A 13701-nucleotide genomic window follows, 5' to 3' on the forward strand; every position below is an offset into this window, starting at 1 on the left:
AACCTCCCCAGCGCTTAGAATAGTGCTTTGCACATAGTAAGTGCTTAATAAATGCCATTATTATTATTATTATTATTATTCTCTGTGCCTCTGTTACCTCATCTGTAAAATGGGGATGAAGACTGCGAGCCCCCTGTGGGACAACCTGATCACCTTGTAACCTCCCCAGCGCCTAGAATAGTGCTTTGCACACAGTAAGTGCTTAATAAATGCCATCATTATTATTATTATTATTATTCTCTGTGCCTCTGTTACCTCATCTGTAAAATGGGGATGAAGACTGCGAGCCCCCCGTGGGGCCACCTGATCACCTTGTAACCTCCCCAGTGCTTAGAATAGTGCTTTGCACATAGTAAGTGCTTAATAAATGCCATTATTATTATTATTATTATTATTATTCTCTGTGCCTCTGTTACCTCATCTGTAAAATGGGGATGAAGACTGTCAGCCCCCCATGGGACAATCTGATCACCTTGTAACCTCCCCAGCGCTTAAAACAGTGCTTTGCACATAGTAAGTGCTTAATAAACGCCATCATTATTATATTATTCTCTGTGCTTGTTACCTCATCTGTAAAACAGGGATGAAGACTGTGAGCCCCCGGTGGGACAACCTGATCACTTTGTAACCTCCCCAGCGCTTTAAACAGTGCTTTGCATATAGTAAGTGCTTAATAAATGCCATTATTATTAAGTGCTTACTAGGTACCAAGCACTGTACTAAGCGCTGGAATAGATACAAGATAAATCAAGTCCCACATAGGGTTCACAGTCTTAGTAGGAGGGACCGCGGGTAATGAATGCTTATTTTGCAGGTGAGGGAACAGGTCCAGAGAAGTGAAACGACTTGCCTGAGGTAATAATAATAATAATAATAATAATAATAATAATGATAATGGTGATGGTATTTGTTAAGCACTTACTATGTGCCAAGCACTGTTCTAAGTGCTGGGCACTGTTTTCTAAGTGCTGGAATGATAACAAGCACTGTTCTAAGCGCTGGGGGGGATACAAGGCAATCAGCTGGCGCCACATGGGGCTCACAGTCTTCATCCCCATTTTCCAGATGAGGGAACTGAGGCCCAGAGAAGTGAAGTGACTTGCCCAAAGTCACCCACCTGACAAATGGCGGAGCTGGGATTAGAACCTGGGCTCTGCACTTCATATGTTACCAACCTGTACTTCCCAAGCGCTTAGTCCAGTGCTCTGCACACAGTCAGCGCTCAATAAATATGATTGATTGATTGATTGTTATTCCCTTCTCTGGGCCTGTGACCCCATCTAGAAATGGGGATTGAGACGGGAAGATTTATTTGTACAGATTTATCACTCTATTTTACTTGTACATATTTACTATTCTATATATTTTATTTTGTTAATGTGTGCCGTTTTGTTGTCTGTCTCCCCCTTCTAGACCGTTAGCCCGCTATTGGGTAGGGACCGTCTCTATATGTCACCAACTTGTACTTCCCAAGCGCTTAGTCCAGTGCTCTGCACACAGTAAGCGCTCAATAAATACGAATGAATGAATGAATGAATGTTTGAATGAATGATCCCATAACCTCTGACCCCCAAGCCTGGGATTTTTCTAGTAAGCCACGCTGTCACACGGCAGGTTAAGTGGCAGAGCGGTGATCAATCCATCAATCAATCAATCGTATTTATTGAGCGCTTACTGTGTGCAGAGCACTGGACTAAGCGCTTGGGAAGTACAAGTTGGCAACATATAGAGACATTCCCTACCTAACAGTGGGCTCACGGTCTGATGAGAAGACAGGGCCTTTGGTTCCCAGGCCCAGGCTGCATCCACCAGGGCAGGTGGAGAGGTAGATCTGCGTGGAGGAGGGGAGGGGAGCTGGGCAGAGACACGGGCTGAGGGGAAACCGAGGCAGGGCCCGGGGTGGGGGAGAAGGTGGCAGATTTTGGCAAGGCCCCTCCCCGACCCAGCGCCCCAGGACGCAGAAGGCTCAGAGGCGGGGGATGGCCGCCGCGGACTAGGCCGGGCACCGAGGGCAGGGAAGCCCGCCTTTCCCCGAGCGGATGGCCGGCGCCCGCCGCGGCCCGAGACCCGCGCCTCGAACTCCGGCTCTGGGGCGGGAGGGGCTGCTTACTTGTCGAACTGGACTTTGACTTTCAGATTGTAATTCAGCTCCTGTAGTTTCACCAGCAGCCTGGAAAGGGGAGACACAAGGGCAGGGAATGACACCCGAGCGGACCGGGAGCTCGTCGGCACTGCCAATCGGTCAACCGGTGCTGTTTCTACAGCGCTTACCTTGCGCAGAGCACTGTACTAAGCGCTTGGGAGAGGACCGTGCAACCGTGTTAGCGGACAGGTTCCCTGCCCACAGCAAGCTTAAAGTCAAATACGAAGTTTGTGCGTGTACAGGCTCGCACAAACACACGCCCATGGACAGACATGGACACAGGTGTAAGAAGGCACCCACCCACCTACACACATATTCATTCATTCATTCAATCATTTATTGAGCGCTTACCACACAGTAAAGTACAAGTTGGCAACGTATAGAGACGGTCCCTACCCAACAGCGGGCTCACAGTCTAGAAGGGGGAGACGGACAACAAAACAAAACATGTGGACAGGTGTCAAGTCGTCAGAACAAACAGAAGTAAAGCTAAATGCACATCCTTAACAAAATAAATAGAATAGTAAATATGTACAAGTAAAATAAATAGAGTAATAAATGTGTACAAACATCTATACAGGTGCTGTGGGGAGGGGGCTCAATCAATCAATCAATCGTATTTATTGAGCGCTTACTGTGTGCAGAGCACTGTACTAAGCGCTTGGGAAGTACAAGTTGGCAACATATAGAGACGGTCCCTACCCAACAGTGGGCTCACAGTCTAAAAGGGGGAGACAGAGAACAAAACCAAACATACTAACAAAATAAATAGAATAGATATGTACAAGCAAAATAAATAAATAAATAAATAGAGTAATAAATATGTACAAATATATATACATATATACAGGTGCTGTGGGGAAGGGAAGGAGGTAAGATGGGGGGGATGCAGAGGGGGACGAGGGGGAGAGGAAGGAAGGGGCTCAGTGTGGGAAGGCCTCCTGGAGGAGGTGAGCTCTCAGTAGGGCCTTGAAAGGAGGAAGAGAGCGAGCTTGGTGGAGGGGCAGAGGGACTGGGGGCATTCCAGGCCCGGGGGAGGACGTGGGCCGGGGGTCGATGACGGGACATATACGTACACACATGGACACACATGGATAGACACCCACCTCCACACACACACGGACAGACACGGATACCCCCACGCCCACACTCCCTCCCTCCCACGTGTGGCCCCCCATAAGTGGGGACCTCAGGGGTCCGGCTGTGGTCACCTGAGCTTGACGGTGAACTGCACGCCGGTCTTCAGGACGAGGGGCCTCTGCGGGTGCGTGGGCATGCACGGCTGCCTCTCCACGACGAAGGAGCTGCAGGGCCAAGATGCCACGCTCGCCCGAGGACTCGGAGGGGACGGGGCAGCGCCAGGGTGGACTTTGGGACGGGGTGGGGAGGGGGAGGGAACACCGCCTTGGGGATGCACAAAAAGAAGCAAATCCCCAGGAAGGCCCCCGGCCCGCCAAGTGTTTGGAGGGCGCGACCCTTAGTCCAGTGCTCTGCACACAGTAAGCGCTCAATAAATACGATTGATGATGATGACCCCGAGCGGGACCCCCCCTCCGGGGGTAGGGGGCTGCTGGAAGGGAGGGTGCCCCCACCTCTGGATGAGCTGCTGGAAGAGGCCGTGGGTGCGGTCCCAGAGGCTCTGCTTGCTCTTGGTGATGGGGTCCTGCTCGTAGGTGTATTTCTGCTCCAGTTCCTCCAGCTTCTTCAGCTGCTGGCGCACCTGCTGCAGGCTCTCCGCCACTCCCGTGAACCTGCGGGGAGGGCCGGCCCGCACTGCACCGCACTGCACCGCACTGCACCGCACTGCACTGCACCCCAGGGTGGGGGACGGGGGGCCGCGGACCCCCGGGGAGCCGCCGACAAGCGCCAGGGATAGAGCGCACCCAGCCTTTATTGGTTTACTTACCTCTTTATTTATTTCTATTAACATCTATCTCCCCCTCTAGACTGGGAGCTCACTGTGGACAGGGATCATCATCATCATCATCATCAATCATATTTATTGAGCGCTTACTGTGCGCAGAGCACTGTACTAAGCGCTTGGGAAGTACAAGTTGGCAACATCTAGAGACAGTCCCTACCCAACAGTGGGCTCACAGTCTAAAAGGGGCTTAGTACAGCCCTCTCTCCATCCCCCCCATCTTACCTCCTTCCCTTCCCCACAGCACCTGTATATATGTATATATGTTTGTACGTATTTATTACTCTATTTATTTATTTTGTACATATCTATTCTATTTATTTTATTTTGTTAGTATGTTTGGTTTTGTTCTCTGTCTCCCCCTTTTAGACTGTGAGCCCACTGTTGGGTAGGGACTGTCTCTATGTGTTGCCAATTTGTACTTCCCAAGCGCTTAGTACAGTGCTCTGCACATAGTAAGCGCTCAATAAATACGATTGATGATGATGATGATGATGATGATACAGCGTTTTGCACACAGTAAGTGGTCAAGAAACACGATGGAACTAACCCTAAGCCATAGTAACCCTAACCCTAACCCTTACGGTGTACTAAGCGCTTAGTACAGTGCTCTGCACATAGTAAGCACTCAATAAATACGATTGATGATGATGATGGAATGGATTCTAGACTGCGAGCCTGTTTCTAGACTGAGCCCGTTGTTGGGTAGGGACTGTCTCTATCTGTTGCCGAATCGCACTTTCCAAGTGCTTACTACAATGTTCTGCACACAGTAAGCGCTCAATAAATAATAATAATAACGATGGCATTCATTAAGCGCTTACGGTGTGCAAAACACTGTTCTAAGCGCTGGGGAGGTTACAAGGTGATCAGGTTGTCTCACGGAGGGCTCACATCTGTAATCCCTATTTTCCAGATGAGGTCACTGAGGCCCAGAGAAGCGAAGTGACTTGCCCGAAGTCACACAGCTGACAAGTGGCGGAGCCGGGACTCGAACCCATGACCTCTAACTCCAAAGCCCGGGCTCTTTCCACTGAGCCACGCTGCTTCTATTGATCGGCTGATTGGAATGTCTGTCTAGCTTCACAAGGGCTGAGGAGAAGTGGAAAGAAATAGCCCAAACGTTACAGAGGGCTGGGGTGGGGGTTAGGATCAATCAATCGTATTTATTGAGCGCTTACTGTGTGCAGAACACTGTACTAAGCACTTGGGAAGGACAAGTTGGCAACATATAGAGACAGTCAATCAATCAATCATATTTATTGAGCGCTTACTGTGTGCAAAGCACTGGACTAAGCACTTGGGAAGTCCAAGTTGGCAACATCTAGAGACAGTCCCTACCCAACAGTGGGCTCACAGTCTAAAAGCGGGAGACAGAGAACAAAACCAAACATACTAACAAAATAAAATAAATAGAATAGATATGTACAAGTAAAATAAATAAATAAATAGAGTAAAAAATCTGTACAACCATATATACAGGTGCTGTGGGGAAGGGAAGGAGGTAGGACGGGAGGATGAAGAGGGGGATGAGGGGGAGAGGAAGGAAGGGGCTGAGTGTGGGAAGGCCTCCTGGAGGAGGTGAACTCTCAGTAGGGCCTTGAAGGGAGGAAGAGAGCAAGCTTGGCAGTCCTTATCCAACAGTGGGCTCACAGTCTAAAAGGGGGAGACAGAGAACAAAACCAAACGTACTAACAAAATAAAATAAATAGAAAAGATATGTACAAGTAAAATAAATAAATAAATAGAGTAATAAATCTGTACAAACATATATACATATATACAGGTGCTGTGGGGAAGGGAAGGAGGTAAGATGGGGGGGATGGAGAGGGGGATGAGGCGGAGAGGAAGGAAGGGGCTGAGTGTGGGAAGGCCTCCTGGAGGAGGTGAGCTCTCAGTAGGGCCTTGAAGGGAGGAAGAGAGCGAGCTTGGCAGTCCTTACCCAACAGTGGGCTCACAGTCTAAAAGGGGGGAGACAGAGAACAAAACCAAACATACTAACAAAATAAAATAGAATAGATATGTACAAGTAAAATAAATAAATAAATAAATAAATAAATAGAATAATAAATATGTACAAACATATATACATATATACGGGATGTGTACAGAGCACTGGACTGGGTGCCTTCCTGTGTGCAGTCTGCTCTACTGGGCATTAACTGTGGGCAGAGCGCTGACCTGGGCATTTTACTGCACGCGGACCACTGTACCGGGCAACTCTGGCAAGGTGCTGGGCTGTGAGTTGGCGTGCTGAGCGCCGGATTTGGCGTCTTATTGAGTTCAGAGCACTTAACGGGGCATTTCACTGCACGTGGAGCACTTCACTGGGCACCGACCGTGGGCGGAGCGCTGGACTGGGCATGTTATTTTGTTAGTATGTTTGGTTTTGTTCTCTGTCTCCCCCTTTTAGACTGTGAGCCCACTGTTGGGCAGGGACTGTCTCTATACATTGCCAATTTGTGCTTCCCAAGCGCTTAGTACAGTGCTCTGCACACAGTAAGCGCTCAATAAATACAATTGATGATGATGATGACGCACTGTATTTGGGCACACGCTGGGCACAGGGTTGCGTGTCTTACTGCATGCGAACTGCTATGCTGGGCACCGACTGTGGGGAGAGCCTGGACTGGGCCGCTGTAGGGCTGCCCCGGGCACCGGCTAGGTAGGGGCAGGGTGCTGGGGCGCGCGTGGGCATGTAAATAATAATAATAATGACATTTATTAAGCGCTTCCTATGTGCAAAGCACCGTTCTAAGCGCTGGGGAGGTTACAAGGTGATCGGGTTGTCCCATGGGGGGGCTCACAGTCTTCATCCCCATTTTGCAGATGAGGGAACAGAGAAGTGAAGTGACTTGCCCAAAGTCACCCAGCTAAGTGGTGGAGCTGGGATTTTTTAGACTGTGAGCCCACTGTTGGGTAGGGACTGTCTCTGTATGTTGCCAATTTGTACTTCCCAAGCGCTTAGTACAGTGCTCTGCACATAGTGAGCGCTCAATAAATACGATTGATTGATTGATTTGAACCCATGACCTCTGACTCCAAAGCCCGGGCTCTTTCCCACTGAGCCCCGCTGCTTCTAAATAGGGTCAGTGCCCCCATCCCAGCCCTCCCGGGGGCCTGAGACCCCGGAGGGCGGCGGGGAGGGAGGCGGAGGGCGTTGGCGGGGGGCGGCCCCGTGGGCCGGGTGCGAGCGCTCACCAGTTCTGCAGCTGGTCGAGGCAGGCGTTGGGGGGGCCGCCGATGCAGGCGCTCTGCTGCCTGTGCTTCCACTCCACCAGCTCCTCATTGATCAGAGCGCCTTGGGTCAGCTCCGTCTCATTCAGCATTTCGATCATCTTGTGGAGCACTTCCTGGGGTGGGACGGGGGGCGGACGCTGGGAGGGACGCCCCCCGGCCCCTCCGCCCGGCCCCCGCCCGGGACCCCGGGGGTGGTCGGCCCCGTTACCTTCCTCTTGAGGTCCAGCGCGAGGTACATCTTCTGGATGAGCAGCTGTTCCTGCCTGTGGTCGCTGTGAGCCACGCCGTTGGGCTCGTGCTCTGAGGGACACACGGGCGTCCGGTCATCATCATCATCAATCGTATTTATTGAGCGCTTACTGTGTGCAGAGCACTGTACTGAGCGCTTGGGAAGTACAAGTTGGCAACATAGAGAGACGGTCCCTACCCAACAGCGGGCTCACAGTCTAGAAGGGGGAGACAGAGAACAAAAGCAAACATACTAACAAAATAAATAGAATAGATATGTACAAGTAAAATAGAGTAATAAATATGTACAAACGTATAGCCATATATACAGGTGCTGTGGGGAAGGGAAGGAGGTAAGATGGGGGGGATGGAGAGGGGGACGAGGGGGAGAGGAAGGAAGGGGCTCAGTCTGGGAAGGCCTCCTGGAGGAGGTGAGCTCTCAGCAGGGCCTTGAAGGGAGGAAGAGAGGGCGTCCCGGGCGGGCCCTCCACCGAGGACCCCGCCACCCCCTTAAGGACCCCCCGGGGGCAGATGGCGTCCAACACAGCCCAGCCCGAGTCACGGCCCTGTGGGACTCCGGCCGGGCATCCCGGACTGAGGACCGAGCCCTGTGGTGGGCACCTAAAGCACACCAAACGCCGTACGAGGCACTACTACTAATAATAACCGTGGGATTTGTTAAGCGCTTACTATGTCCAGGCACTGTACTGAGTGCTGAGGGGGAATCAATCAATCAATCGTATTTATTGAGCGCTTACTGTGTGCAGAGCACTGGACTAAGCGCTTGGGAAGTACAAGTTGGCATCATATAGAGACGGTCCCTACCCGACGGTGGGCTCACAGTCTAGAAGGGGGAGAAGCGAGTTGAACACAGTCCCTGTCCCACACTGGGCTCATAGTCTTAATCCCTATATTACAGATGAGGTAACTGAGGCCCACAGAAGCGAAGTGACTCGCCCAAGGTCACACGGCAGACAAGTGGCAGAGCTGGGATTAGAACCTATGACCTCCTGATTCCCAGGCCTGGGTTCTATCTATTAGGCCGTGCCGCTTCTCAGGTGCCTTCTGGGGGGCAGAGCGCTGTACTGAGCGCTCTCCATCGGCTCCGCTTCCTGTCCCTTCCAACTATGGCGCTCATCGTCCCACCCCTGGGGTCCTCCTGGCCCCTTGGGATGGGCTCTCTCCCTTAATAATAATAATAATGGTATTTGTTAAGCGCTTACTATGTGCAAAGCACTGTTCTAAGCGCTGGGGAGGTTCCAAGGTGATCAGGTGGACCCACGGGGGGCTCACAGTTTTAACCCCTATTTTACAGATGAGGGAACTGAGGCCCAGAGAAGTGAGGTGACTTGCCCAAAGTCACGCAGCTGACAGTTGGCGGAGCCGGGATTTGAACCCATGACCTCCGACTCCAAAGGCCGGGCTCTTTCCACGGAGCCACGCTGCTTCTCCTTACCTCGGTTCTGCAAGGTTTTGCACTTAAAGTCGTATTCATCCTGTAGATCTTCCAGGATCTTGATATCTTGCTCTATGTCCTGAAAACAGAAGCGCAGGGGAGCACGCGCCGGCCCGTGACCGACACACGACGCCCGGTCCGGCAGGGCCCGGCGAGACGCTGCGCCCCCGGCCTCCCTGCCACCCCGGAAAAAAAGAGTTGAAAACGCACCCAGTGCCACGGGGCACACGGTGCCACTCGGCTGTCCGAGGTGGGTGGGAGGGCAGCCTGACAAGTGGAGGATCTAGGGACCGCCTGTCTTGGCCCGGCGAGCCGTGGCGTCGGAAGAGACGGTCGTGTGTATCTGTGCACGCGTGTGGCGTGTCCCCCACGCGGCTCTGGGACAGCCGGGGATCGGGGACTCGCTCCCGACTCGACCGTTCCCGGTGGCTTTCCCAAAGAGCCGCCCCTCGTCCACGCCGCTGCCCGGGGATGTCGCCGGCTCTGTCCACTGAGCCGGGCCCTCATATGGGTCACGGGGACCGGGTCCAGCGGGAAACGGCCGGACAAATCAATCAATCAATCGTATTTATTGAGCGCTTACTGTGTGCAGAGCACTGTACTAAGCGCTTGGGAAGTACAGGTTGGCAACATATAGAGACAAAATCAAATCCTACCGCTGGCCCTGGCCACTCAGGGAGACGCTCCTCCCCTTCCCTCTGACGTGGTGGCGACCAAGGGTGGACCAGGGCAAGAGGGAGATGCACTGAGCGTTGTGGGCCGGGGCATGTGCCCTTCCGTCGGGATGCGGTTCTCCCCAGCCCCACCCCCATCTCCGGGAATGCCCGGCTACAGGCTCCTCCATCGGCCCCTGGATGGCGATCCTAGGCTCCCGGGAGCTGAGCCCATTCTGGACCAGGAAACACCAGGAAAAGGAGGCTCCCGCGGTCCCCGCCCCTGGCAAACTCACCATCACTTTGTCCTTCAGGGATTTGACCTTTAAATCCAGCCCCTTCTGTTTGTCCAACATGACGGTGTTCTGAACGTTCCCCACCTCGGCCTGGAGATCAAAGGGCTGACGTGAGCGTCCGGCCCACCCGCTCTGTCCTCCCGTCCAGTCCAGAGTGTCCAGACCTCCCCGAGATCTCCCCGAGGCAGCCCTTCGGGCCATCGGGGAACCAGCTGGCTACGAGACGCCTGGCGGGAGCCAGCCGACCGTGGCACGGGCCACCCTGGATGCGGCTCTTGACCGAACCCCGCGGCGAGCGAGAGTGGCTTCGGCCTTTAGAAAAGGCTAACGGAGCCAAGACAACGCCCCTGTTGGCCACCAGTCTCTCCGCCATCGCCTGGGTATCTGCCTGAGCTTTCCCAATCTACAGGTGCCCCGGGTCAGTAGATCAGTAGAATCTTTTAGACTGTGAGCCCACTGTTGGGTAGGGACCGTCTCTATATGTTGCCAATTTGTACTTCCCAAGCGCTTAGTACAGTGCTCTGCACGCAGTAAGCGCTCAATAAATACGATCGATGATGATTACGCGGGACCTCCCCCTCCAGCCCCCAACTCAAGCCGCCGTGAGTAGCGGGTCAGCTCCCGGTGGGCGAGAACCGTGTGTCTACCGACTCGGCCGCACGGCCCTCTCCCAGGCGTTCGGTCCAGTGCTCCGCACAAGGTAAGCGCTCGACGCACCCCTCTCGTCAGTCCATTGACTGGTTGAGAGCTTGCCAAACGGGACAGCCGGCGCTGCGGTGCCACCCGGTTGTTCTTGGGCAGGGATGGCACGGTGGGGCAGAGAGTTTCCGCTCCAGGACCCCCAGCTGCCCCCTTTGTCCCCACCGTCATCTGGGTCGGGTTAGGGGAAAGAGACGCCCCCGGCCCAAAACACCCCCCGACGACGCAAACACACCTGATGGAACATCTGGGCGCAAGCCAGGATCTTCCGCTCTTCCTTGAGGCAGTTGCAGATGATCATGGCCATCTGAATCGGGTCTTCCTGGAAGTTGTCCTACAGCCCCGGCCCGGAGAGAGCGGTGCGGCCGTCACTCACCGCTCTGAGCCGGCCGCGGGGGCTACCACGCTTTCATCATCATCATCAATCGTATTTATTGAGCGCTTACTGTGTGCAGAGCACTGGACTAAGCGCTTGGGAAGGACAAATTGGCAACATATAGAGACGGTCCCTGCCCAACAGTGGGCTCACAGTCTAAAAGGGGGAGACAGAGAACAAAACCAAACATACTAACAAAATAAAATAAATAGAATAGATATGTACAAGTAAAATAAATAGAGTAATAAATATGTACAAACATATATACATATATACAGGTGCTGTGGGGAAGGGAAGGAGGTAAGATGGGGGGGATGGAGAGGGGGACGAGGGGGAGAGGAGGGAAGGGGCTCAGTGTGGGAAGGCCTCCTGGAGGAGGTGAGCTCTCAGTAGGGCCTTGAAGGGAGGAAGAGAGCGAGCTTGGCGGATGGGCAGAGGGATTGGGGGCATTCCAGGCCCGGGGGATGACATGGGCCGGGGGTCGATGGCGGGACAGGCGAGAACGAGGTACGGTGAGGAGATTAGCAGCAGAGGAGCGGAGGGTGCGGGCTGGGCTGGAGAAGGACAGAAGGGAGGTGAGGTAGGAGGGGGCGAGGGGATGGACAGCCTGGAAGCCCAGGGTGAGGAGTTTCTGCCTGATGCGCAGATTGATTGGTAGCCACTGGAGATTCCGCTTTCCTTGGCGGAATCAGAGTGGGCTGGCCGCCCTCCACCCCTGGGTCCGCCCGGGGTGGGCGGTCACCTCTGATTTCCCGAGCCCTGGTTCTGGAAGCTTTGCCCTCCCAGAGCGGTGCCCGGGTCACCCGGCGTCCGGCCTCGGCCCAAGGGGAGGACCCGGTGCCGGTCCGGGTGCCCGGAGCTTTCCTCTCCCCCGCCCGGTGGAGGGGCGATCGGGGGCCGCAGGACCAGGAGTCCCGGAGGCGGGACCTACCTGGAGATTTCGCTTGCTTTTCCGGATATTGTGCTGCAGCAAGAAATTGTTCTCCAGGGCGAAGCGGCTGTACTGATCGTCCAGCTGGGACAGGAGATCGTGGAAGCAGACGGTGGCGAAGGACACATCGTTGGCCGCGTGCTCCCTGAAAGGGTCGGGGACTCAGGGTGGCCCAAAGGCGCCTCCCGCGCGGACTCCGGCCCCAGGCCGGTACCCACTGGGAGAAGCCTCGGACCTTCCGGGGCCGCAGCCCTCCCTGCCTTCTGCTCTTCCCTGAACAACTTCCAGGTGCTTACGGGTGGGTCTGGGAAATAATAATGACCATCGCCTTTATTAAGCGCTTACTATGTGCCAAGCACCGTTCTAAGCGCTGGGGAGGTTGCAAGGTGATCAGGTTGTCCCACGGGGGGCTCACAGCCTTAATCCCCATTTTCCAGATCGTCATCATCATCAATCGTATTTATTGAGCGCTTACTATGTGCAGAGCACTGTACTAAGCGCTTGGGAAGTACAAATTGGCAACATATAGAGACAGTCCCTACCCAACAGTGGGCTCACAGTCTAAAAGGGGGAGACAGAGAACAAGACCAAACATACTAACAAAATAAAATAGAATAGATATGTACAAATAAAATAGAGTAATAAATATGTACAAACATAATCAATCAATCAATCGTATTTATTGAGCGCTTACTATGTGCAGAGCACTCTACTAAGCACTTGGGAAGTACAAATTGGCAACACATAGAGACAGTCCCTATACATATATATATACATATGTATATACATATATACATATATACAGGTGCTGTGGGGAAGGGAAGGAGGTAGGATGGGGGGGATGGAGAGGGGGTTCCAGATGAGGGAACTGAGGCCCAGAGAAGTGAAGTGACTGGCCCAAAGTCACACAGCTGAGTACACTGCTCTGCACACAGTAAGTGCTCAATAAATGTGATTGAATGAATGAATGAATGGTACTATCTCCTGGGATTGTGGTATCGGCCCCTGGGATTGGGGTAGCGGGCCCCGTTTTGTCATGCTGGGGCCCTGGGATTGTGGTACCAGCCCCCGGGAATGTGGTATCGGCCCCTGGGATTGGGTGCCGGGCACCAGGATTGAAGCGCTTAGTACAGTGCTCTGCACACAGTAAGCACTCAATAAATACGACTGATGATGATGATGACTGCGGTGGTGGGCCGTTTTGCAGTACTGGGCTTCTGGGATTGCGGTAGTGTGCCCGTGATTACACACCCAACAATCTGAAAGGCTTTACCTGCCCTCTGCCATGTGCGGCATTCTTGCCCGCCTCCTCATTCGTTTTGTCTTCTTTTCATGATATTTTTCAAGCACTTACAAGGCGACAGACACTGTATTAAGCGCTGGGGTAGATACAAGGTAAGCGGGTTGGACAGAGTCCACATCCCACATGGGGCTCCCAGTCTTCTTCCCCATTTTACAGATAATAATAATAATGATGGTATTTGTTAAGCGCTTACTATGTGCAAAGCATTGTTCTAAGCGCTGGGGAGGTTACAAGGTGATCAGGTCGTCCCACGGGGGGCTCACAGTCTTCATCCCCGTTTTACAGATGCGGGAACTGAGGCCCAGAGAAGTGAAGTGACGGGCCCAAAGTCACACAGCTGACAGTTGCCGGAGCTGGGATTTGAACCCATGACCTCTGACTCCAAAGCCCGGGCTCTTTCCACTGAGCCACGCTGCTTCTACAGATAATAATAATAATAATAATGGTATTTATTA

At 53.3% G+C, this 13701-nt stretch overlaps 1 protein-coding gene across 2 annotated transcripts in view; it reads right to left on the minus strand.

Annotated features, from left to right (window-relative positions):
* The window catches only part of STAT1 (signal transducer and activator of transcription 1), a 55655-nt gene that overhangs the window by 29348 nt on the left and 12606 nt on the right, over nt 1–13701 (minus strand). For both annotated transcript variants that reach the window (XM_038749002.1, XM_038749001.1), the window contains exons 3-11: nt 11944–12088; nt 10872–10970; nt 9938–10027; nt 8989–9067; nt 7513–7604; nt 7266–7417; nt 3736–3894; nt 3355–3447; nt 2111–2170 (exon numbers count right to left, since the gene is read on the minus strand). In XM_038749002.1, the coding sequence (XP_038604930.1) occupies nt 2111–2170; nt 3355–3447; nt 3736–3894; nt 7266–7417; nt 7513–7604; nt 8989–9067; nt 9938–10027; nt 10872–10970; nt 11944–12088 (969 nt within the window). The remainder of the gene's footprint in view (nt 1–2110; nt 2171–3354; nt 3448–3735; nt 3895–7265; nt 7418–7512; nt 7605–8988; nt 9068–9937; nt 10028–10871; nt 10971–11943; nt 12089–13701) is intronic.

The sequence above is a fragment of the Tachyglossus aculeatus genome, chromosome 7, assembly GCF_015852505.1.
Source record: "Tachyglossus aculeatus isolate mTacAcu1 chromosome 7, mTacAcu1.pri, whole genome shotgun sequence".
Classification (NCBI taxonomy): Eukaryota; Metazoa; Chordata; class Mammalia; order Monotremata; family Tachyglossidae; genus Tachyglossus; species Tachyglossus aculeatus.